The sequence below is a fragment of the Lissotriton vulgaris genome, chromosome 5 (genome assembly GCF_964263255.1).
Source record: "Lissotriton vulgaris chromosome 5, aLisVul1.2, whole genome shotgun sequence".
Lineage (NCBI taxonomy): Eukaryota > Metazoa > Chordata > Amphibia > Caudata > Salamandridae > Lissotriton > Lissotriton vulgaris.
In genome coordinates, this window is record NC_141693.1 from 44028070 (window position 1) to 44054147 (window position 26078).

At 43.9% G+C, this 26078-nt stretch overlaps 1 protein-coding gene across 3 annotated transcripts in view; it reads right to left on the reverse strand.

The window, feature by feature from the left end:
- The window catches only part of LOC147710091 (E3 ubiquitin-protein ligase TRIM39-like), a 370919-nt gene that overhangs the window by 126776 nt on the left and 218065 nt on the right, over positions 1-26078 (reverse strand). For all 3 annotated transcript variants that reach the window (XM_086920792.1, XM_086920791.1, XM_086920793.1), the window contains one exon: positions 14738-14758. In XM_086920792.1, the coding sequence (XP_086776918.1) occupies positions 14738-14758 (21 nt within the window). The remainder of the gene's footprint in view (positions 1-14737; positions 14759-26078) is intronic.

Sequence of the window (26078 nt, forward strand, 5' to 3'; positions counted from 1 at the left end):
CTAGTGACAGGGGGTGCAGGCAGTGGCAGCCCCTGGCGTTAAAAGGGCGACAGGGAGAGCAGTTAGTGTGCCCTCCAAGCCAATCCTGGCGCTGCATGCAGCGCCAGGATTGGCCGGTCACCGCGCAGCAGAGCAAGGGCAACACATATTGGATGCCACGCGTGGTGGTAGCTCAGCTGCACTGCACAATGGCCAATCACTGTCTCTGACTTAATGTAGTCATGCAGTGATTGGCCATTTTGCGGCGCGAGGCGCTGCTGTCATTGGATCCGGTTCACTCGCCTCGTGGTGTGTGGAGTGGAGACAGTGTGCGCATCACTGGCAGCCTGTGCTTGCCTTGCAAGCCTGTGCCCTTCTTTCTGGACCCGTCGTCATCATTATTTACTTCTTCTAGTGAGTACTACTATGATAGATGTTTATTATTGTTACAATGGAAGACTGTGCGACTTTATATAGCGCGAACAAGACCCAGTAGATATCACAGCGCTTTACAGAGAACAGTTTCCAACTCCATACAAGCAGTCTGCTCCCAAGCGTGACTCATATTACACAGGCAAGGATTGGAGCATGGAATCCACGCCTGCGCTGTGCCTTCACTCCTGTATCCTTTAATGCTACCATGATAGTGTTTGCTTCACTGATAAATCCAACACAGTGCTTATTCATTTATTTATTTATACATTTTTACATATCGCGGACATTACCCAAAGATGTCAGAGGGCTTTATGATAAAGTAGGTTTCATTACAAGTGAAATAATGTTACAATAATTATAACTGTGCCATTGAATGTCTTGCCTGGTTTCATCTGATTTCTGGTTTTCACGTTCCTGACAATGTTGGGCCACATTACCCCGGCATGGATGTTAAGCTTTATTCTAATGTTTATTTAGGCAATAATGGTGATGTTACGAAACTGGTGCTCATGTAAAGCGCTCTGATGCTCGATGTCTCGGGTCTACTTCGCTATATAAAACAAAAAATAGAAACATCAGTTGTTGGTCTATATATTTAGGAGCGTTGGCAGTCTGCCAGACTATGTTTGTGGTCCCAGTAGTGAACTAGCAGCAGGCGGCAGCGCAGAAGCTTAATGTGCCTGCTGCAAAGAACATATACCTGATGCAGATCACAAAATGCATATGATGTAAATAGGTCTGTGAGGCACTTCTTTTGTCAGAGAGATCCTTTTGTTACTTGCAGTTTCTAAGTTAAAATTCTAACATAGAACAGCAAGCTATTAACTGTCATCTAAGAGCTGGATGCAAACTGCAAGGAAAATATTGGAGCGTTATGTTTTTTTCCCCACAGTCTTTGATTCATTACCCTACTGTTTCAAAAATAAATTATTATCTTTTCATTTTCAGCACCTGACAACCTGAAACATTACAGCATTTTGGGGCCATTTCTCCGCAAACAACAAGAGGATCCCAACCTCCTTTGCTGCTCTTTCACCCCGGCTACAACCCAGCAAACACCAGTGTTAAAGGTAAGGAAACTGATGCTATATATTTTTTTACATGGGAGTTAGGGCTATGTATGTATGTGGTCACTCTCCAGGCCCTCAAGCAGTGTCTCTTACAGTGCCTCCAGCAACCACTATGGCACAGAGAGGCAGGAGGCAGTACGGCTGTATTTTAGCAGTCATTTTGTGGAAAGGGGAGCTGACCTGTTGGAGATGTATTACGATAATGCACAAGATATATGTATTTATAATGAAATTTGATATTATTGCACTGCACCTTATAGGTTGTACTTTGATTATTGACAGGTTTCTTTAATATATAGATTGGTAGGGCCAGCAACACACCATCATGAATACAGTACAAGAGCTGATTGCAAGTCCATTCCAGGCACGGCCACTTGAACAAAAACTACAGATAAAGCAATTAGGACCTCATCAGCCTGAAATAAGCCTACAGCAAACTACACAGGACCGAGGAAAAATGTCAAAACGTACATTCTCAAATGCCTGGTACACAAAAGCTGATTGGCTTACAGGGTGCCCTATAAAAAATTCTCTGTTCTGCTTCCCCTGCTTGCTGTTTGGCGGTGACTTTTCTTGGACACGGCAAGGCTTGGTTGACCTGAAGCACATCTCTGAAAAAATAAAGAAGCATGCACTCACAAGAAATCATCTGGAAAACCTGACAAGACTGGGAATGTTAGGGGAAGACGCACCAATTGAGCAGCAGATAAATGATGCATATCGCAAATCCATTCAAAAACACAATGAAGCTGTTGATAAGAACAGACAAAATCTATCCAAGATCATTGATGGCATTCGTTTCTGTGGTGCTTTCGAACTGGCATTGCGAGGCCATGACGAATCAGAAACTTCCTCAAAACCTGGTATCTTCCGAGGCCTAGTGGATTTAATGTCAACCATAGACAAGGATTTGGAAACACATTTAGCACGTGCTACAGTCTTTAAGGGCACCTCTAATACAATACAAAATGAACTCCTTGACTGTATGCTCGAAATTATAAGAAGCCATATTGTGCAAGAGTTGCGAAACACAGACTTTGTGGCTATTCAGTCTGATGACACCACTGATGTGGCCACTAAAACACAGTCCGTGTTAGTGTTTTGGTACCTTGACAGTGACAGAAATGTTGTGGAGAGGTTCTATGGTTTCACACATTTAAGAGACTCTAGTGCAGCAACCATCACTGAAGCTATACTGTGTCAACTGGACTTAATTTTCCCGGACCTGCCTCAAAAACAAAAACTTATCGCACAAAGCTATGATGGAGCGTACGTAATGAGTGGAAGCCTTGGTGGAGTACAGAAACGAATTTGAGATGTGTACCCTAATGCTCATTTTGTGCACTGTTACGCCCACCAACTCAATCTTATTATGCAACAGGCGGTATCAAAGATCAGAGAGACACGAGTTTTCTTTCAGGATATCGGAGGCATAGCAGCATTCTTCACACGTTCGAAGTTCAGCGAAGGGTTATGAGAGTGTCCAGAAATATGATGGCGCTCTACAGGTAGTGGTTAAAGAGTAATTATGAGGTTAAGGTGGTTGGTGCTCCTTGGTCAGAGATAACCCTGGTCTCTGAGAAAAGAAGGGGGAGAAGAGCTCTGCCTCCTGTGTACATGTAAGCAAAGTCAAGCGCACACAACCTGAGTTAGTTCCTAGGTTAGGTTTTGTATCATTCAATGAAAGGATAAGATCAAAACTCCATTGTTATCTTATTTGTTTTTAATTTGTCTGTTTCACAAGAAACCAGCCGACACGTGTTTCGTCAATAACGGGGGAGACCCTTGACTCTTCAGGGCTGTCAAAGTTAGGCTGAGGGCTATATTGTGGGACCGGTGATAATTCCAACCCGGTCCTAATCGGGTGTATGCGTTAACAGACGCGAGAAGGGAGTGCTTTCAAAGCGTCAAGGAAAACGTGTTAGAGGTGGGAAGGTCCGCCGCCGAGTACGCGGTCCGTCAAAACAGGCAAGCCAATCCGCTTGCCTTTGTTCGTAGGCTCTTGTTGTCTTGTTGAGACGATGGGATGTAGTCCGTGGGTTCTCCGGGTTTGACACGTTCCCCCAAAAGAACAGAAGCCCTTCATGAGATTGTGGACAAAAGCGTACCAAGGGGATCCTCAACTCGTTGGAACTTTTACATTCGTACAGTCAACTTAATCTTTGAACAGAGGGAGGGCCTTGAGAAATGTTTTGTCGCCATAGCATCCAGAGAAGACTTTGATCACACAAGTTAGAATGAAGCCCATAGCTTTATTAGAACACTACAAGACAAAGAGTTTCAGTTCTTACTGTTTTTATTTCATGACATAATGCGTCATGTTGATACGTTATACAATCAGTTACAACGAAAAGACATAGATACTGTCTCTGTGAAAGCCGCTACATCTACATTTGTACAAAAGATAAAGAAAGTGAGAGATGGGGTTGACAATTTAGAAAGCAAACTGCCGGAGCATTATATTTTTGCAAACCGCAGACAAAACATCACCTCTCTGGTTCGAATTGGAAAGGAGATATGTGACATTGTAATTGTGCAGGCATAAGAACGTTTTTCATTCATGAAACATTTGGTGAGTGCCACTTTATTGCAAAGTACAGAGTTTGCACAATATGATGAATCCTTCCCTGAGCGTGCTCTGAATCAGACTGTGGAAGCATATCCTATGCTCAAAAAAGAGCAGCTGAGAACTGAGTTGACTGTACTGTATGGAATGCCTGTGTACCAGAAGGCCACAAGCGCCTTGAGTTTGCTGAGTTTAATTCATAAACTGCATATGGAAAACTCAATTACAGAGACAGTGACTTTACTAAAAATTGTGATTACGACTCCAATGACAACAGTAGAAGCTGAACGATGTTTTTCAGCCTTAAAGCGCATAAAGACATTCCTCAGGAACACCATGCTAGAGGAAAGACTAAATGCTTTGGCGGTGCTATCTGTAGAGAGCAAGCTAGTCCAAAAGATACCGGACTTCAACATGAAAGTAATTGACAAGTTTGCTACACTGAAAGACAGATGTGCTGATTTCATTTACAAAAAGTGAATGCTGCTACTTGTTTGTCGAATACAAAAAATTCTGATTGAGGTAAGAAATGCATTGTTATCTCTGATTTGAAAAGTTTTGTAGTGTTTGTTCTATTTGGAGACTACACAGATTTGCTCACCTTTGTTCACTGGCCGGACCTGTCTCCCGCAGGGTGAGCGATTTGTTGCTTGTGTTGCCTATCAAACCTTTCCCCTTGGCAACTTGTGAAAACCTTTATACCATTTATGTTTGGGGTACTTGCGTGGACCTATGTGAAGTGTGTGTACAAAGCTCAGCTCAATCAGAATCACGGTAACAGCGCGTTGCGCTGCCTCTTTTATATTCAGTATATTGTTAGTCTTTCATGTGACCTTTATGACCACTCTCTCCTGGCACATTATTCTTTGTACGTATAACCTACAGAAGAATACGCACTCCTCTTACGCCTCTCTGGGAATAGAGTGGTGAGCCATACATACCTTATCATTGTATATGCTGACATTGTGTTGGACCATAGTGCTCATAATCTTATTCTTCTGTTGCACAGGGGTACAACCTATGTTAACCTGCCATTTGTCTACTAGAACCAAGACTGAAAGCTGTGTAGGTTGTATATACAAGTGTGTTCATACTCTCTGTAGTATAGATAAGAATAGAGTGTAACATCTTCCTTCCTTTACAGCCTGCCAGTGCCTATTCTTCAAGAATTCACGAAGAGGTTCCCACACTGAAGACCTGTTTTTCTTCCCCCGCCTTTCCTTGTTTTGTTTCCCTGTTTTCCCATGGCGTGCCATTCGTTACTCTAGAGTCTGATAGAGTCGGAAGGCCATAGGGGAAGACTGTGGACTTTTCTTCAAGTTCCTGACGCTCCTATGGAACGAGCCTGGCAAGCATTACACTGCTGTGCAACTTCTTCTACTCTTAGAGCTGAGATTTCCATGAAAGTGTTATAGTCTGAATTCAGCACCTGAGCATAATAGGATGGAATGTATGAAGCTCTGTGGTTATACTGAATAAGCAGCTACCTATGTTATGCCATCTATTAATGTAATAACTGCACTTTCACAACCTTCCTGCTTTCTCAAATTTGCTTGAAAATGCACGATTTTTCTTCAAAATTTTCTGGGGGGGTAACCCGCGCCAAACCCCCTTTTTGGGGTTCGGGCTCGCTCGCTACGGTGCTGTATGCAAATCACTTTGCGCCTCACCACTTCAAAATCTCACCCACCGCCCCTGTATAATGCCCACATACCATACACATGCAGGCAGTTCGACTGTTATTCACTGTAACCTATATTAAGAAGCACACATCCCCACCACTGGAACACTGGTGCAAACAACCTCCAGAGAAATGAGATAGGTAAATAATACAACTAATTGACAGTTCTACAGCACCACAGCAGAAGCACCTTCACAACAAGCAATGTAGATCATGGTAGGTATCTGGAGATGCAGAGAGTAGGAGCAGAATGAAGGTAAGTGGGATAGTTAGTAGGAAGGAGAGATAAGTAATGACAATGTTATTTGCGATCAGATAGAAGGGGGCACTGCAGTTGCAGCGATCAAGTGCCTGTTTCAGGGTAAAGGAATGAAAGAAAATATAAAATATAGAAACAATCAGATTAGGAGGGTGTACCCAAATAAATAAAAAAAGAAGAAAAATCAGGAAAAAAGAAGGGGGAGTGTCCCCTTGATCTTAAATGAACCAAATGGAAATTGTGAATATCAAAAATTAGAAAAGAACCAGGCTCAACATTTAGGACAGGACCAGGCTCACCATCCGATACAAAGTTGAATCTGCAAAGTCAAAACACAGAGTGCCAAACCCATTTAGGTAAATCCATATGGACTTGCTAAAACCTCAAACCAGGCAAGCAAATTCTACTCCAAACACACTACAAATAACACAATGGGCCCCTAGACCCTGTGTTCTATCAGCATACATACTTATGAACTTCAGTGGCTAGCTCTATGTGAATAAGAAAATCTTGTAGTAGTTGAGATGACCTATTTTTGTTTTTGGCTGAGATATTGACTTTTCCCCCTGCCTCGTTTGGCTAGAAGAGGAGTGTTACATTCTTATTTATTTATGTGTGTTTTTTTTTAAGTATCAAACCTGTCGCATGCACCTGCATGAATTCCTGCGTGAGCCATGGCATGAGACATGTTATTATTTAAATAGGTTCCACATTCCAGCGGAGTTAGTTAGGTTATGCACAGTGTTAATTTAGTCAGTTGAACCCTTGCCACTGCTCTGCTTGGTCTTGTATTTCCGTGCTGCATTAAAACCCAACATAACCTACTTCAGTCTTCATTGAATTTATCCTACAAATTGGCGACGATTTAAACCACTCTGCAGCACGAAGTAAGAGTGGTACTTGGAAAAGGACCTCCACTTTTTGAACGATTTCTGAAGTTTTCCCTGGTATGTTTTATTTTACTTATTTTAATGTACATTTGATAGTACCAGAGGCTGTCTTTAATTTCTTCGTGCTCTGATTGCACACGCGGCTGTATTTTCTCTTTTACAAATATTGACGCCTTCGCATTTTAAAATATATTGGACGAAATACTTCATTTATACCGGAAACATCTATACTTTTTGGTTTTCGCACTGTAACTCTTCTTTTAAAAACCAGAATTTTTTCTGTTTAACATTTGTCCAACCTTTTATTTTCATTTAAAAAGGAACATCGTACCGAACTTTCTGGCGTTCTCCTCCCCGAGATCTTTGAAGCGTCTTTACGAAGCATACACGCAAGTACGCTCCTACGTCATCGCGCTGACGCTACGCCCTACGTCATCGCGCTGACGCTGTCAGCCATTTTCTTTGTGTTTCTTCGTGTTTCCTTGACAACGCTTATTATTTTCTCGCTTCGCTATTTCGGACAAACACCAGTAAGTGCAAAACAGTTTATTCCTTCACGATTTTCACTATTTATGGCACAAATGTTTTAAGCTTCATTTTCTTGTTATTTTAGTTACATTTTTTGGAAACAATTTTCATTTACTCTTTAAAGTTAAATCCTTTACCCAGCTTTCTTTGGCCAATTTATTTCGCTGAATTTTACAATACAACTGGAAAAGGAAAATACACTTATTTTCACTGTTTTAACATTAAGCTTCACAAAACATAATGCAATTTGACCCACCAGCTAAATTCCTTCAACTCAAAGGTGATCCTCCTATGCCATGGTCCAAATGGAAGGAAGAATTTCTGACTTACATGAAAGCAATTGATGGAGAAAGAATGGGTTCTGAAAGGAAAAAAAGCATTTTGCTTCATTGCTTAGGATCCGAAGGCCAAGTCATTTTCAGATCACTACCTCAAATTGTTTCACCTTCTGATGGTAGTGGTGACTCTTTGAATGCTTATTCTGAAGCATTAGCAAGACTTGAAAAAAGGTTCAAACCTAATGTTAGCATTGCTTTAAATCGCTTCAAATTCTACACCAGCAAACAAAAAGAGGATGAATCGTTCGATGATTTTTTAACTGCTCTCAGATCCCTTAGTGTTCACTGCAACTTTAGTACTATTTCTGATGAAATGATACGAGATAAAATCATTGTCCATGTAAAATGCAAAAAAATTCAGGATAAGTTATGGGTCATGGGAAATCCAAATCTTAGTGAAACTATTGCTACTGCTAAGGCTCAGGAACAATCAGATTTGTGGATGGACACTGTCAGAAAGGATACCATTAAGAAAGCTCAAGGAGAGGAAGTTTGTGTACTTAAGAACAAGTTTGATACAAAGAAACTTTCAACAAATTACTCATCAAAATCTAATTTTAGTGGGCCAAGATATTTCCAACAACAACGTTCTAACTTTCAACCTATGTGTTTTAGGTGTGGTAATAGATCACACTATGCATCTTTTCCTGGTTGTCCTGCGTTAAAAAAAGAATGCAAGAACTGTAGTAGAATTGGACACTTTAGTAACATGTGTAGAGATAAACGTCCTTTTTCACAAAATAGAGGCGCAGTTGCATCCATGTCTGAAGAAAATGTAAACACTTTCTCTGATGTTGACGTGGGGGAGGGAGAAGGTTTTGTGGTATCAATTATAGATGACCATGCAAATTTAGTTCTCAAATCCCCAAAATGCATTTTCCAAGTTCTTGAAATTGATTTATGTTTAATGGTAGACTCAGGTTCACCATGGACCATCATTTCTCTTGAATATTTTAATGTAACTTTATCTAATAGTCTTTCTATGGTAGATCTCAAACAGCCTGATATTGATGCTAAAAGTTTTAGTGGTAATAGAATTGATTTCATTGGTTTTTTCCACATAATTTTGCATTTCAAACACAGGAACACTAACATAAAATTGTATATTTCACAAAAAGGTGTGAATGTCTTAGGATGGTTAGACCAATGGAAATTGGGTATTACTTTGAATCCTCGTTGAAAGGAACAAGTTTCCTTATGTGATGAAAATGTAATGGAATAAACTTCATTAGTTGGCAACATTGCTGAATGTAACTCCACCAATTCTGAAAAGGCATGTAAGGTAATTAATCATTTAAAGGAGTATTTTGTGATAAATAAGGCACACTAAAGAATTTCTCACACAAGATTGTTTTAAAGAGTAACCACACACCTGTAGTGCAAAAACTTAGAGGTGTCCCAATTAACATTAGAGAGGAACTTAAAAGCATTTTGGATGAGCTTTTAAAAGATGATATCATAGAGCCAATTGAGTCCTCCGAATGGGTTTCTCCCATAGTTTTGGTGAGAAAACCTGATCAGAAGTTGAGAGTGTGTGTGGATTTAAGAGCTTTGAATACAAATATTGTCATTGATTGCCACCCTTTACCGAATATTAACGAATTAGTCTCTTTATTTGATGGTGCACACATTTTCTCAACTCTAGGTCTTCGGTCTGCATACCATCAGATCGGGTTGACAGAAGACTCCAAGAAACTCACAGCGTTTATAACTCCACAGGGTTTATTTCAATATAAACGTATGCCATTTGGACTCGCTTCCGCTGCCTCTGTATTTCAGAGAGTTATGTTCCAAATTTTCAGAGATGTTGATAGTTTTGTAAAATGTTTCCAGGATGACATTTTAGTGTTTTCAAAAAATATAGTTGAGCATGAGCAACACTTACACATTGTGTGTACTAGGTTAGAACAAAGTGGGTTAACTCTTAAAGCACACAAGTGTAACCTTTTTAAAGAATCAGTGGAGTATCTAGGACATACCCTTTCTGGTGAAGGTGTTGTTTCTAAGAAGTCGAATGTCGAAGCTATCATTAAGGCCCCAGCACCTGAAAACAAAGACCAGTTACTATCGTTTGCTGGTCTATGTGAATATTATAGTAAGTTTGTTACCAATTTTGCTACTAAGATGGAGCCGTTAAGAAAATTACTTAGGCAAGGTGAAAAGTATGAGTGGTTAGATGTGCAACAACGTGCATTTGAAGAGATCAAACATGACATTGTAAATTCTCCCACACTTAAGCCATTTCGCATGAACAGAGAATGTATAATAACAGTTGATGCCAGTCTTTACGGTTTGGGAAGTGTTCTTTCTCAAAGAGAAGGGGATGATGAGTGGAATGTTGCTTTTGCTTCAAGGACTCTCAGTGAATGTGAACGAAAATATGCTGTCATCGAAAGAGAACTTCTTGCTTGTGTTTGGGCAATAGAGCATTTTAGGTTGTATGTGTGGGGTTCCCAGTTTACGCTTAGGATCGACCATAAACCTTTGGTTAACATTTTGTCGGTAGGGGGAGGATTGAATTCTACAGCTAGAATTGCAAGGTTAACATCTAAATTACAAGAGTACAAATTTGTTACAATGTACGTGCCTGGGAAGAAGAATGTCACAGCGGATTGTTTATCGCGGTTACCTTGTAAACAAGATGAAGTCAGCACAGTGTGTGATTTGGATTTTGTTTCAACTATTGGAGATGTTGTTAGTGAAAAATGATATGGAATTTTTGTAGATTGGCAAAATGCCATCAACCCCATGATGTGGACAGGAAGGTGGAAGGAAGATATGTACAAAATGTTCCAAATGATTCCATTGCACATAGAGTTAAAGTCTCTAAAAGAGTTATTAAAGTTCCTACAAGGTTTACAGATGATATGTAACTTACAGCTGCTTAAGTTTATGCATAACATTGTATTTATGTTTATCTGTATATATTGTTTTTCTATGTTTCTTTTTATCCCTTTTACTTTATTTTGTTAAGAGGGAGATGTGTTACATTCTTATTTATTTATGTGTGTTTTTCTTTAAGTATCAAACCTGTCGCATGAGCTCCTGCGTGAGCCATGGCATGAGACATGTTATTACTTAAATAGGTTCCACAAAATAACGGCGTGTAAAGCACGTCTATGCCCCCAGACTTTAAACACCCCACAGCGGGCCTCATGCTCATGCCCTCTCTCCATTGCATGCAGACGTCACCGCCGGATAAACGTGCAAGGACTAAGGAGATGCTGGCGCGCGCTTCCTGCACAGCCAGAACCCAATGAGTATTGAGCGCACGAGGCTGATCGCATGTGCATTCGGCCTGAATGATTAGCAGCCGACGGAGGAGAATTGATCGCGCCCGAAGATCCTCTGATAAGCCTTCCATCGCCGCATTAGGGAGCGAACTTCGACAAATGGGGACTAATTGTTGCAAACTGACCCGGACATAGATCTCTTCCCCCCTCCCCTTTGATCCCAGCTGCATCACCGGCCTCGTAGTGTCCCGAGATGAACTAGATGTGAAATATTCACAAGACCTGTTGCTGTGCTCACGGATGCTGAATATTATTTATTCTGTTACACTTGTACTAAGGAAGCGTAGTGGATCCGGGCAACTCGGATTTCAGCAGTGCTGTGGATGTTACACTTTCTTAAAATTTGAGATTTTTGTACAAATTGGCAAACCATGAAGCCAACTTCAAGCCGGAAAGTTCTCCTGCAGGAAAACGTTTTGGAAAGAAATCCTCCCGCAGAAAACTTTTCTATTGGCAGGGTCTTTGTAACAGGAAAATTTTTGCAAGGCAGACACATTTTGCAGCCTCGGAGAGTGAAAGAGATGTGAACTTCGTCAGCATCATTTTGATTGCAGCCACCAGCCCCACATTCCTGAAAACCGCCTTTGACATACTTATGCTCCAAATATTCCTGAAAAGCGCCTTTGACAAACTTTTGCTCCAAATATTCCTGAAAAGCGCCTTTGACATACTTTTGCGCCAAACACTGACTTGCTGCATTTCTTAACCCTTTCGATGCTGATGACGAGCTCAGCTCGTCATCACCCACGGGTGTCGTGTGCTGATGACGAGCTGAGCTCGTCATGATGCCACTAAAATGGCATTTTCCAGCACAGGGGGGGGAAAACGCCTAGCAGCCATGTGGTTAAAGAAGCACTGCTGGGGGCTGATTGTTGGCCATTGTGAAAATATTTATGTTAATTGCAGCGCATTACGGTGCTGCGATTAACAAATATTTTCACAAAGGACCACCAACAGCCCCCAGCTGCGCTTCATTAGGAAGGAAATGCAGCAAGTGCAGGAGTCACAGGAACCAGAAAATGATCATTTTTTGCACCGCTCGCATTATAAAAGTGGCAGCGCGAAGGATCTCCCGGGATTTGCTGAGGGTGCGCGCTCCACAAGCAGACTGCGCGCTCTGAGAAACAGACGTGGGCGCGCAAGCAGCCATGCACGTTGCGGGGAACACTGCTTATCACATGTTTTGTGATCTTATCACAGATCTGGTTGGTCGTTGAGAATGTTGTGAAGTGGTGTTGTCACTGCTTTTTGCACGGGAACGCCTACTCTGCATCTCATTAGCTTTAGTTGCCGGTGTCATCCGTGGCAATGTTTTTTGCGGATGCTACCGCAGGAAAAGTGGTGATATCGGCTGTGAGCACCAGCTTGTGAATGGTGCGTAAAACTTATCACAACATTTGCTGCACTAAAGTTGCGATAACTCGGCGATACGTCCTTGAGAATATGCCCCTAGGTATTTTCTATCACCGCTTAGCAGTGTGTGCGAGGCTAGAACATAAACCGTCACCAGCTGAAGGCCACATCTCCTCACTGCCACATAACATGTGCCTCGATGCCCATGGATGGAAGGCGTTCTTTATGCGTGGTCCTATATCTGAGTTTCTGTATCATCTGACCTCCAATTCTATCTTATTCTACTTTTTTATTTTGAGAACAATGACAGGTTTTTCAGACGCAAAGTAAGAATAGGGCAAGACAATCAAGCAGCAAATGAGCCAACTCCTTTACCATAGTGATACTGTTAACATTTATAAACAATCCTGCACAGCATATGGTGCAAGCATTTTTGATATTTCTAGACATCTCAAATACTTCTCACATTCTATTATAGGAAATGTATGATACTGTAAGCCCTCTTTAAAAGACGTCACTGTTAACAAGATGTTTTGTAACTTGGACCCTGTAATTTGTTCCTATTGCAAGAGGTTGTGTCATTTGTATTGAACAGGTTAAATAAACATGGGATTCAAAACTTAGAAATCACAGAAGGGGATTACTTTTATATGCCTTTTATAAGTGAAACTCCAAAGAGCTACAGTGAATTGGGAATACCCATCTCACATGGAGGAATTACCCAATATTACAACAAAGGTTTCCCTTATACTGCAGTATTTGTTATTTTGAGTGTGTCATGAAAAACAACTCAAAGATCCAGGTATTCTGAGCCCTGCCATGTGTGCTAATATGATACTCCGTCTGGGCTGCCCCCCTCAGAGTTGCAGCAGAAGCTGGAACATAAACAGCAACCGGCTGAAGGTCACTTCTCACTGCGGTTGCCTCCGACTGAGGTTTCTGCCACCAGCCTCCATGACCTCTGACTCAATATCCCTGGAGGGAAGCTACTATTTAGCTAAAGACTGATATATGGTTTTTATAGTATTTGATTGCTGATTATATCAAAATAATACAAATGCTCATTGTTGCAAATGCACCAATGTCGATCATCATAGTGAGAAGATATTGATAACATTTTGATACAATCCTAGACAGCAGGTGCATATGGTGCAGACATTTCTAGTATTTTTTCGCAGCTCTAAAACTCACGCTTTCTAGAAAAAAAACTAAAAAAGACTGAAATTAGCCAAAAAAGTTGAAATTATAGCGTCTGAAAGGACAACGTGGTGGAAATAGGAAAGTCTGAATGGGATTGTCCCAGGGTTCCTGACACATTCTGCAACAGCTATGAGCCACTGCGGAGCTCCTGATGTACCTCTCCAGGATCATTGCATGCTGACTATAGGTAAATAAAAAGAGTTTTCAAAGCCAGAAAGGGATACTGGAGCAGCAGCCTTTACGTCTTGGGCTGTTCTGGCCAGACAAAGTCAGTGTTTGTACCATAGCAGAGGATGGGGTCTATTTGTATCTCATGTCAAGCTCGATCCCGGAAAGGGAGGGAAGCCCGGAGTTGACCCTGGAGGTTCTGCACGCGGAGCTGTGGGATTGGCACTACTCGCACCCTGTGCTGCGCCAGCCTACAGGCGTGGGGGAAGTCGAAGAGCGACGGTGCTTCTTCGACTTCTTCCTGTGCTTCGACTTACCTGACCCTGAGTGCAAAGACTTCGACGAGGAGTAATGATGAAGACTCCGCGACCGGTCCCTCGACCTCCCACGGGACCAGGACCTTGAGCGGCATGGAGCCAACTTCCGAACCTCGAGTAACTTATGGGACTGCTCCCGCAAAGTCTTTGGGGCCATGGGCCGGCAGTCAGAGCACAACTTGTGGTCATGGTTGTGCTCCTGGCAAAAAAGACACATGCGGTGCAGATCCATCACCGAAATCAGTCGCTTACAGGAACTGCATTGCTTGAAACCGGGCATCCCTCGTACACCAGGTGTCATATGACTCTAAAAAGAAGTTTACAAAAGTCGCAAAAAGATTAGTCAAAAATGTACTAGAGGTACCGCTCTTCCCTGATCTGCACTGGCTAGCGCAGAAAAAGAAAGAACTGATGTAACCGCGCGAGTGCGGTGTCTAAGTAGCTGCCACACGTCATCCCGGCAACCACGATGCAAATGACGATTGCGGAGCTGACCGACGCCACCTTTCGACGTGCAGGGGTACTGCTGACAAAAAAACTCTCCAGATCCAGTCTGGCGCCTGGGGGTAATTCTAAGGTAAGGAATCTATAACTAATATGTTTCTTTCAGATTTACTTTTATATAAGATCTATTTATGATTGCTCAATTTATAAACTTACCTCTTTCTTTAATTAAATCACCTATAAGAGAAAATGTAGAGAAAACTAATTTAATTTTGTTTTCAGATGTGTAAAATATTTCATCATCAAATACTTTATTCAGAGTTTTCAACCATAAAAGTACATAAACATATACAGTACATATGTAAAACTAAAGGTACACAAACTCAATTTACAACACGGTGCTGTGTCATGCCATCACAAAATTTAAATGATCAATGGAAGTTGACATTTAAAATGTAATAAATAAAATATTTTATAATTAGTTACAATTGGCATTTAAAAAGATATGTAGTTAAAATACAACAAACAAAGGACACCAAAGCTAAGGGTCATAAACAAATACATCGGTACTGGGAGACTGAGACAAAGAGAAAGCATAATTCGAAAGCCAATCACTCCAGCACCCTGTATCTGATGGACCTGCTCCAAGGAAGGCACTAGGATACCACAAAGCAACTAACTGAGAGGATACTGTACAGAGGAACCGTGTGGTAACCTCTAGTAGACAGCATCCAAATTGCTTCCAAAAAGGGATGATCCATGTTTTTCTTGGCCAGGTATAACCAGAACAGAATAAAATAACGTTCACTAGTGACTCCTCTGGCTGTTGGCAAACTTGACATACAGTACTTATTGAATTTAAATGGTTCCACTTTGATAATAAAGACATTAATGGTAAAGTTTCTAGGAGGGATTTAAGGAAAAGGGACTTAGCAGCAAATGGGTTAATAAAATCCAAGAAGGGTTCAAATTGAAAATCAGGTTTAAAATAAAAATAAAGAGAACTAAGCAACCTTTCGGACACATTCTGGAATTTGCTGGAATTTACATGGTCTCAGAATGCATCCTTAGGTGTAGTCTTGAATAGATAGGTCGGGGATGCCGAGTAGGCCCATGGGTTCCCTAAAGGCGATGTGTACTAGTAATATTTGGACATAAGATAACCACTAATTTCACCATGACTGTCCAGTAATACTAGCTCCTCCAAGGGTCCACGATGGTCGTCAAGATCTGCATAGTATTTCAACCTTCTCCAATAATGTAACAGCCTCAATTAGGTCTCATATGTCATTGAATTGAGGTCCTGATCTCGTCTTAATTGTATTAGCGGAGTATTATATGGGAGGTTAGTCAGTGCTCTCAAGAATGTATTCTCCCCTACCTCAAGTTTAGTCAGATTCCAAGTGCCCCATACTTCGGCCCCCTACAGGGCACTGCCCTTGGCTTTAACCCTGGACACCTAGGGGTGGGGCGTGGCTTTGAAGCCAATTATGGCAGACGCATGAGCTGAGAGCTCCACACCAGCCAGGTTAATTATCCTGAATATAGGTGACTCCACCCAGTCCCGGGGGCGCAATACTGGGGGCCCACGTCATGAGAACTATTAGAGAGGCTGCTGGCGTATGCTGACCCCAAGTACCTGCTGAGAATTTCCAAATGACCGTATCCAAGCAGAGATCGCTGCAGTAAAATGGCGGCCTGAGGAGAAACGGACCACGGAACATCGTACTGAGTCACACGTACCGGCCGGCAGCGGTGACCGGCAGGCATATCCAATGGCCTGGAGGCACATTAAAGTAATACGGACTACATCTGAAGTTGGTGTGATACCGAGGCTGAGTTTGGGACTGCAAGAACGGCGAGCCTTGAGGTGCGCTCAGACATCACACGGGTGCTGAAAGCTCACAAAGCGCTGCGGCCTCAGTGAAGAGCGGTGAGTGAAGTACAGGCACTGGGAGGATCGTCAGCCTTGGGGTGGCGCATGAGATGAGCGCTTAGCTGCGAAGTCGGAGGATCAGTTGGATGCGCCATAGCTTGAAGAGAACGTAGCGGATAGTAGACTGGCGGCCCACAGTCGGTGGGAGGCGTATGCTGGCTTGTGCAGTGCTTGCCGAGATCCCCATGGTTCCTGAGGCCTTGTGGAGTGGGGGGAGTCAGGATCGAGGAGTGGGGCCACGTGGACCTACCTGAAGACAGCTAATATCGGACCTTCCCCCAGCAATTGAGAGGGTTGAGAATCTGCGCCATTGAGAGAGGTGTTGCTGCTCGACCTTCTTCCCTCACCGTCATCAGTGCGGTTCCATGAGAAGGGGGTTCCGTTCCCTGCGCCGCCACCACAAACTCCAAAAACGGGTGAGCTTGAGTACCTTTGGGTTGGCCAGTGAGGTGGAGGAGGGACTATCCAGGGGCGAGTGAGTTTGGAAATTGCATGAAGTACTTTTCTGCAGGATTTGGGCCCAAATTGTCACCTGTCGCCCTCCGCTGCTCATTGTCTTACTTGACGTACCTGTCTGAGTGGGAAAGACACACACAGACTGGCCGCTGTCTTGAGGTGGGACTGTTAAATTGCTCACCCTTACCTAATGGCCCCCATGGACTAAAGGTCATTGGTTTGTATTCATCAGTGCGCTGTGTCGACATCGAATAGGGGTACTAGGTAGGTTGGAGGATACTCATAGTGGCTGCATGGTACCTCGCTAGTGCCCAGAGGGGGATGTACCAACACTTAGGGGTACTCTCGCTGAGACTATTACTTGTGGCCTGAGAGGCCCTATAGTTGATGGACGCTGATGTAACTCTGGAGGTAGCTCATCCTTGCAGGTGATCTTTCTACAGGAGCTGGAAGGCACAAACGGTAATTCCTCAGATATACCCCTGTAGTTGCACAATAATAGTCCACCTAGGCTGAGATACATAGAGCCCTGGAAAGTTCTGATCGGATAACTGAGTGGTGGGGCCGGAGACACTGACGTGTGTGTCGAGCCCCCCTGGGGAGCAGCGCCTTCACTCATCCACAAGAGCCCACGCCGCGTTGCAAATGGGGAAACCTAGAGCGAAACAGGTAGGTCCCCCCCAGACCAAGAGGAGAACACGAAAGGCACTGTAACAGTTGACGACGGGGGAGAGCAAACGGAAGTGCCCATCCACCAACAATTTGCTAAAATACTAGATGCTATCGCCCACACAAAGGAGACCCTGCACCAGGACATCAGTACGGTGGCAGTGGGTCTGGGGTTGTTAAGAGCTGAACACACTAAACTTTCGGAGAGAGTGAAACAAACCGAACAATCCTTGGGTACACTTACTCCTGCGCATCAGACCCTCGTTGCACAGGTCGGAGACTTGACCACCAGAGTCAATGTCCTAGAAAGGCGGGCAGAGGATACAGAAGGACGCAATAGGAGGAACAATGTAAGGGTCCTTGGACTTCTGCAAGGAGTGAAAGGATCGTACATGGCCCAATATCTGGAGACATGGCTCCGGGAGGTAGTGGCCCCTGAAGGACTCTCGCAATTCTACACTTTGGAGCGTGCGCACAGAGTACCAGCCAGATCACCGGCTCCTGGGTGCCCACCGCGAGCTGTGGTGGCCAAATTTCTCCCTTTCTGAGACGGGAACCTACTGTTAAAGAGAGAACGAACAGTTGAGCCCTACAAAGTGGATAATAACAAGGTGTTCCTATTCCCGGAAGTCCAGAGACTCCATACCTCCTTTTTGGAAGTAAAAAGAGCACTGAGGGATGAGGGGATTCAGTATGCACTGATGTTACCGGCTAAACTCAAAATAATGCTAGATGGGAAACTGATTTCTATGAGGATTCCAAGACGGTCTGGGAATGGGTTGAGGCCTATAAAACAGAGTGTAATCCCAGACCGCGCTCGGAACACAGACCTGAATCGGTAACCCAAGAGAAACGACAGATGAAATACCACAATGAAACCAAGTACTTCTAAGACAGCAATAGAGAGAGCTGAAGCACTGAAGGCCATGTCTGTCATGATGCGTAGCAGAGACGCCTCCCTGGACAGGGACTCGGAAGCGAAATATAGAACTGAGAACTCTGAGACTGATGACTCACATGTTGATAGTGGTTCTATGCCTGTAGTGCCTCCTCAAACGGCTGATGAGCTCATGTGACCTGTGATATGTTTCTCTCTTTCTATTTTATGTTTCTGCTGTGTTGGGGAATGGTTGGGTGGGCATCTGGGTGGGCGTACCTGGGTGGGGTTGGAACGGCCCGCCAGGCTGTGACGTCTTCCTGCCTCTTTCACTATTAAATAACCTGGGAGGGAAGACCACGCTCCCCCGTAGGCACTGGTACTCGTAGCCTGGTGCCTTAACTGCCTGTTGTAGGTAACTGTTATGTGGTATTACTGTAAGTTTGGGAAGCTGACAGTTGTCAGACCGCTCGTGGGTTGGGGAGTTTTATGGTTGGGATTGTTGTTATACACCAGATGGTCTGGCATGATTTTGCGGGCAGATGGGGAGTGGAAGGAAGGGGCTGTACATGCTAATGGCTGGCAATGCTGATGGAGGAGGAGTATACATTTCTAACGTCGAATATTAGAGGTATGGGTTCATCCTTGAAACGCTACAGTATCCAAAATTATATCAGACGCAGGGGTGCACAAGTGGTACTCCTACAGGAGACGCACCTTTCAGAGATCGAGGTCACTAGACTCAGACGTAGGTGGAGAGGACAACTCTTTGCAACCACGTACCCGGCCTTTGCAAGGGTGTGTTAATATGGATCCGCCCGGAGGTTCCCTTCTCCCTCACTCGGAAAATAATAGACACAGATGGGAGGTTCGTAGTTATCACCAGCACTTTAAATGGGAAAGAGATAGCGGTATGCAGTGTGTATGCACCTAACTGGGAGCAGCTTCCCTTTCTCAAGCATTTATCGGGTAAATTGTCAGGAATATCACATGGAAACTTAGTAGTGGGAGAAGACTTCAATTGTGTGTATGATGTGGAGAAGGATAGATCGACTCCTCCACTAAAGGGTACGGCGAAGGTTCTTCTTAGCTGGATTGCGGGATGGGACTTGCTGGACATATGGAGGTTACAAAATACACAATGCAGCTAATACTCCTATTATTCACATTTATATGATTTACACACAAGATTGGATATGTTCTTCTGCTCGGCCACATTATCCAATGTGGTGACGGGAGGAATATCTGGGTAGATCCCTTTCTGATCCTAGTCCCCTACTCTTGCAATTTACACCCACCTCTGAGAGGACCCCCATTCCCTTGTGGAGCTTAGACCCAGCATTGTTGGAGGATGATGGTTTCCCCCAACTCCTTTCTGCAGCTTTGGGACACTACTTTGACGAAAATCAAGGGACAGCAAGCTCCTCATTAGTGGAATGGGAAGTGTTTAAAGTGGTGATCTGGGGACACTGTATGGGACAGAAGGTGGGGATCTGAAGGATGGTGACCCAGGAACTAGATGATTTAGAAGAACAAATCCTGACACTGGATAGGGAAATTGCAGGTGATTCTTGTTTGCAGGGTAAATTGGCAGAAGTGAAAAGCCTCTATAATTCCACATGGGATAGATTGAGGGCATTAGACCTCAAAACCTACCTATTGAACCAACACATGGAGGGAGGTAAAGCTGGACGATTGCTGGCCTGGTTGATTAGGCCGGAAAGTAGGGATACACCTATTCCCATTATAACGGATGGACAGGGCCAGATAATTTCCTCTCCAAGGGCTATTAAAGCTGCGTTTCATACCTATTATGAGTCGCTTTATGGGTTGCTGGAGGTGAGCCGGGAGGGTGAACCCCTTTTATGTCTCGAAGGCTTGAGACTGCCAAGCTTGGACAGGCGACACTGAAAGCTCGTTGGCACTACCAGTTACAGCAGGAGAAATTAGAGTGGCTATCAGAGATATGGCTAGAGGGAAAACACCGGGACCTGATGGCCTCCCTGCTGAATTTTACGCTACCTTTGTAGATATTCTAACCCCAAAACTAGCACAGGTGTATGCCATTGCACTTAAAGAACAGCTACTGCTGCCCTCAATTAATGAGACATTAGTGATCCTACTTCCTAAAACCAAAAACACACATGCCCAATTGACTGAGTTTCGACTACCATCCATGTTAAATATGTATTTTAAGATACTGAGCAAGGTGCTGGGGACTAGGCTCTTGCCTCATATGAGGTGCTTGGTTCATGAGGACCAGACTGGTTTTATTCCTACACGATCCACGTCCTCACTTGACTCTGTATTAAACCCCTGCCCTGAGCCTAATCCGGACCATGTAGCATCGGAGAATGAGTAAAAATCATCTGGGTCTGCATCTCTCTCCTTATGAGACTTGGGGGGCCTTTTTACTTCTTTTTCTTTCACCCCTAGATCTGGGGTTGCCGGGAGACCCAAACCTTCCTCCTGCTGTACCCCAGTTTCATTGCTTGTATCAACAGAACAAGTACCAGCGGCTCCTAAAGCATCAGTGCACACATCCACAGCATTTGCTACGTTTATAGGGGTTGCAGCTTGTACCAGTAACGGCTTCGAGGTAGTTATCTGAATGGGACCAGATTCTTGTACTTCCCCAGCCCCCAACGGTGGCTTACCGGTAATTTTCTGTCCTTTGGCAGCCTCCTCCTTATTGATACATGTCTGGTCCTTCGCTGCAGTCCCCCGGAACAGATCGACAATAGTAGCGGTTCTTAGTTGCTGGGGCTGCGCTTCTGCACCCCTCCCCTTTCCATCCTGGGTGTTCTCCGTCCGCAGGCGCGGCTGCCTATGGCCCTGTATGGCAGGAACCACATCCGATTCTGCCGGGTTCTCAGATGTGGTCTGCCTTGGGGATTCTGCCGCTGCAGACCTCCCTTTGCCCTTCATCCCCGTCTTTGTAACCATCTCCTGAGAATTGATCGGAGTTACCTTCGGCTGCTTTCCAACGCCCTGGACCCGGGCCAGCTCCGTCTCCAATCCACAGTATCCAGCGATGAGCCGCTCCGTGACCCTAGCGATTACGACAATTACCCACTGGATCTCGAGTAAGTTCTGCACCGTTATGGGAGTATTGTTGTGGCGGTAGAGCTCCATTCGGGTCCGTTATTCAAAGTATATTAGTCCATTGCTGCCATCTCTGGGGAAAGACCACCTCTGGCTGAGTTAACTCAGCCGCCATGTTTGCCCGGCTCCTCCCACACCCTACACGATCCACTTCCAAAAACCTTCGGCGATTGTACCATGTCATATTCCATTTGGATATAGGGAATTTCCCAGATGCGCTAGTAGTTGCGATAGATTTGGAAAAAGCTCTTGATTCTATGCGCTGGGATTTTTAACTAGCAGTAATGGAGAAAATGCAGATGGGAGAAGGATGGTAGAAGTGGATTTGTATTCTATACACAAAACCTCGAGCACGTGTGCGTATTGGCCATGTAATATCGACTCTGTATCTTATTCATAGAGGCACCAGACTGGGATGTCCCCTGTTGCCCCAGATTTATGCACTAGCGATGGATCCACTGGCGGAACTCTTTAGACAAGAAGGGAGTATATTGGGGATCCGCCTCGATGGGGCCGAACACATAATATCACTATATGCTGATGATGTGTTGATATATTTTCGGGATGGCCTCAGTGGGATCCACACAGCGAAACGCATATTGGAAGAATTTGCGGGACTCTCTGGTCTACGCTTGAATCGGCGGAAAACTTCTGTATTACCACTGCAACCCGCTCTCCCGAGGCCACCAGTATTACCGCCTAGCCTAGAATGAGCTTTGGTCTCCTTCAAATACTTGGGGAGCTAGATTTATCACACACAAACTGATTTATTTGACGGTAATTTAGGGGATGCCTTGAGAACACTTAGGGCGAATGTGGCCTTTTGGCGTACGCTCAAACTTCCAGTCATGGCTCGCATGGCATTAGCCAAAATGGTAAAACTGCCACAACTTTTATATTACTTTGTCAACCTGCCAGTTGTGGTGCCCAAACACTGGTTCCAGACTCTTGATGGGATAATGCGGGATTTTGTGTGGGATGGTGTTCGGAATAGAGTGTCGCTGCAGACCATGAGGCTCCTGTTGGCGGGCGGACTGGGGGCCCCTGACTTTGAGGCCTACTTTCTAGCGGCTCAGCTTCAGTGGCTTGCTAGATGGTTGGATCGGAGAGACCTGTCTACATCATCATTTACCCCTAAGACTATACACATGTCTATGCTCCCTAGGTTGCTTAATTGTCGTCAGAGAATTAATCGAATTGGGGTGTTGCTCTCTGTGGCGGTGACTTGCTGGGATAGATGCATGATTCAGAAAAGGGGGTGGTGATTAACAGAGTGTCTGAATTAAGCAGACTACTCTTACCCAGTCCAAAGATCAGGGCTTTATCCATCACCGTTTTTTAGCTCACTGCACCATCCCAGCTCAGAACGTGGCTATATGCAAATTAGTCTGACCCTGGCCCAGTGCATCATGGGAACAGAGCAGACCAAACTACCAAGCCAATTCTTATACTGGGAAGGAAACAAGCTTCCGGGGACCGGTTTCTGGCATTTCAGCCGTCTTCGGCCCGGCTTGCTTGAATCCTGATGGTGCAATGAGCAATGGACTCACATCTGAGTATACCCTTCCACGCGTATGGTGGACAAAAATGATTCAGAAAAAAAGGTGGTGATGAACAGAGTGTCTGAATTAAGCAGACCACTCTTACCCAGTCCAAAGATCAGGGCTTTATCCATCACCGTTTTTTAGCTCACTGCACCATCCCAGCTCAGAACTTGGCTATATGCAAATTAGTCTGACCCTGGCCCAGTGCATCATGGGAACAGGGCAGACCAAACTACCAAGCCAATTCTTATACTGGGAAGGAAACAAGCTTCCGGGGACCGGTTTCTGGCATTTCAGCCGTCTTCGGCCCGGCTTGCTTGAATCCTGATGGTGCAATGAGCAAGGGACTCACATCTGAGTATACCCTTCCACGCTTATGGTGGACAAAAATGATTCAGAAAAGGGGGTGGTGATGAACAGAGTGTCTGAATTAAGCAGACCACTCTTACCCAGTCCAAAGATCAGGGCTTTATCCATCACCGTTTTTTAGCTCACTGCACCATCCCAGCTCAGAACTTGGCTATATGCAAATTAGTCTGACCCTGGCCCAGTGCATCATGGGAACAGGGCAGACCAAACTACCAAGCCAATTCTTATACTGGGAAGGAAACAAGCTTCCGGGGACCGGTTTCTGGCATTTCAGCCGTCTTCGGCCCGGCTTGCTTGAATCCTGATGGTGCAATGAGCAAGGGACTCACATCTGAGTATACCCTTCCACGCTTATGGTGGACAAAAATGATTCAGAAAAGGGGGTGGTGATGAACAGAGTGTCTGAATTAAGCAGACCACTCTTACCCAGTCCAAAGATCAGGGCTTTATCCATCACCGTTTTTTAGCTCACTGCACCATCATAGCACGTTCCAAGGGAACCGTGCTCTACGCACCCGGGATTCCACTTACAGGTATCCCTCAGGTGGGAAGAGGTCCTCTTCTTACTGACCGACAATTGGTGGGATGGGAAGAGGTGGGCATACGGACAGTTGGTGATTACTATAGAGATGGCGAATTGCTACCGTTAGATGAGTTTCTTGAATATCAAGAACTCCCACCAGGACAATTTTTAAACTACTATATCATTCGAGGGGCGATGACAGAATTATGGGGTATAGCAGAGAATGAACCGGGTACCCACCCCACCCTACAGGCACTATTGACTCTGGGTTTGGCAGGGCATTTGGTTAAGTGGTTGTATCTGGCAATAAGGGAAATAGCTTCACCATTATTGCCTAGACTGATAGAGCGATGGGAGAGCATGCTAAATAGACAATTGACTGAGAAAGAATGGGGGAGGATTTTCTGCAGTCCCAAAAAAATATCCCGGAATACAGCTTTTAAACTAGTGCAATTTAACATTATACACAGAACTTACCTTACCCCACATAGGTTAAATGTGGTATATGCCAGGGAGGACCAGGCTTGTGCTCAGTGCTAACAACTGGATGCAGACTTCGACCATATGATTTGGTCCTGTGGGCAGCTAGTAGAATTCTGGTGCAAAATTGTGGGTATGCTTAATGGTGTCTTCTCTAGATCACCAGCGTGTTCCCCGGAGATTTGTCTGCTGGGATTATTTGCGAGACCCAAGCCACAGAGAATAGGGCATAGGTTTATAGACTTGGCTTTCATCCTGGCCTGACTACAGATAACTCTTGGGTGGAAATCAAAACATGCCCCGCTGGTGGTGGCTTGGGAGGAGAATGTTACTCGGTGGGCTAGAGCAGAGGAACAAGCTTTGTTCAAGAAGATAGGATTACAAAACGGCGTAAACCGCTGGCAGAACCCTGGGCGGATATGTTTAAAATGTGGGAACAAAGACACACACCGGATCAGACCTAGATTTCATCCTCGACCGACTCGGCCGGATAGCTAGAAGTATTTATTTAGATACCATGACTATTCACTTTCCCCTATCTATGTTGGGACCTGCTTCCCCCGCCCCTCTTCTGTTAGACACTGATGGAGATTCTTTAAATGACAATCGTATTTATGCACAGACCTCTGGTGGTTTAGATTTAGTTGTAGTTGAAAGTTTGTTTTGTTTTGTATGGTTTATCTTTTTTTGAATGGCGTCTTTTATCAACCTGGCACTGATTGAGTGTATACTGCAGAAATGGTAAGGTAGACAACAACCATATGTATATGGGCGACAAGATACAAAAATAGATGCTCACCAGCTCCCCTCTGAACTGGAGTTAATAACAATTGACTGTTACGAAGATGCTTGTATCCGCCAGGAATTCTTGCCTCCAGTATTATTGTATGTGTATGCGATACTGAGCTTAAAACTTAACATTGCCTTGCAGGATGCACCTGAAATTTTATCCTAGCTGTAATCCAAATGTGCTGTAGTGAAAGTGCTCTTCTTCAGTAACTGTGCTGGTTTATGTATAAATGCCAATAAAAAAGATATTTAAAAAAAAAAAACTCTGGACACATAGAGTACGGGAGAAATACACCTGGTCCGGGATATCCAATAATTTTTTTAAATTACAGCCGAGTGTGGAGTTAAATTTAGGCTGCTCTTCTCAACATGTGGTTAAAAAAAAGAAAAAGATCCATCTATTATTGCTCAATTTATAAACTTACCTGTTGCTTTAATTAAATCACCTATCTGAGAAGCTATAGAGAAGACTAATGTAATCTTGCTTTGAGCAAGTGCAATTTATTTCTACATTGCCCACTGGTGAAACTAGACAGACAAAGAAAACTCAGAAAGAGTAGCATTATCTATTTCAGGGGATTTTCTAAATATTCGAATTTATTTTTTAAAAAAATTATGAAAATGTGATATTCATAAGATATTCCTGTTCATATAGTCATAACTAGTTTATATGTTTGATCTATCACATTTATGATTATTATAATTTTGTATGGCCCTTCAATTATTGGCATGGCTTGTTGAAGTATATGACATAAAGTTGTCTGTCACTATAGTAGTTAGGGTGTCTGTATAATAGTAATAAATTCAAT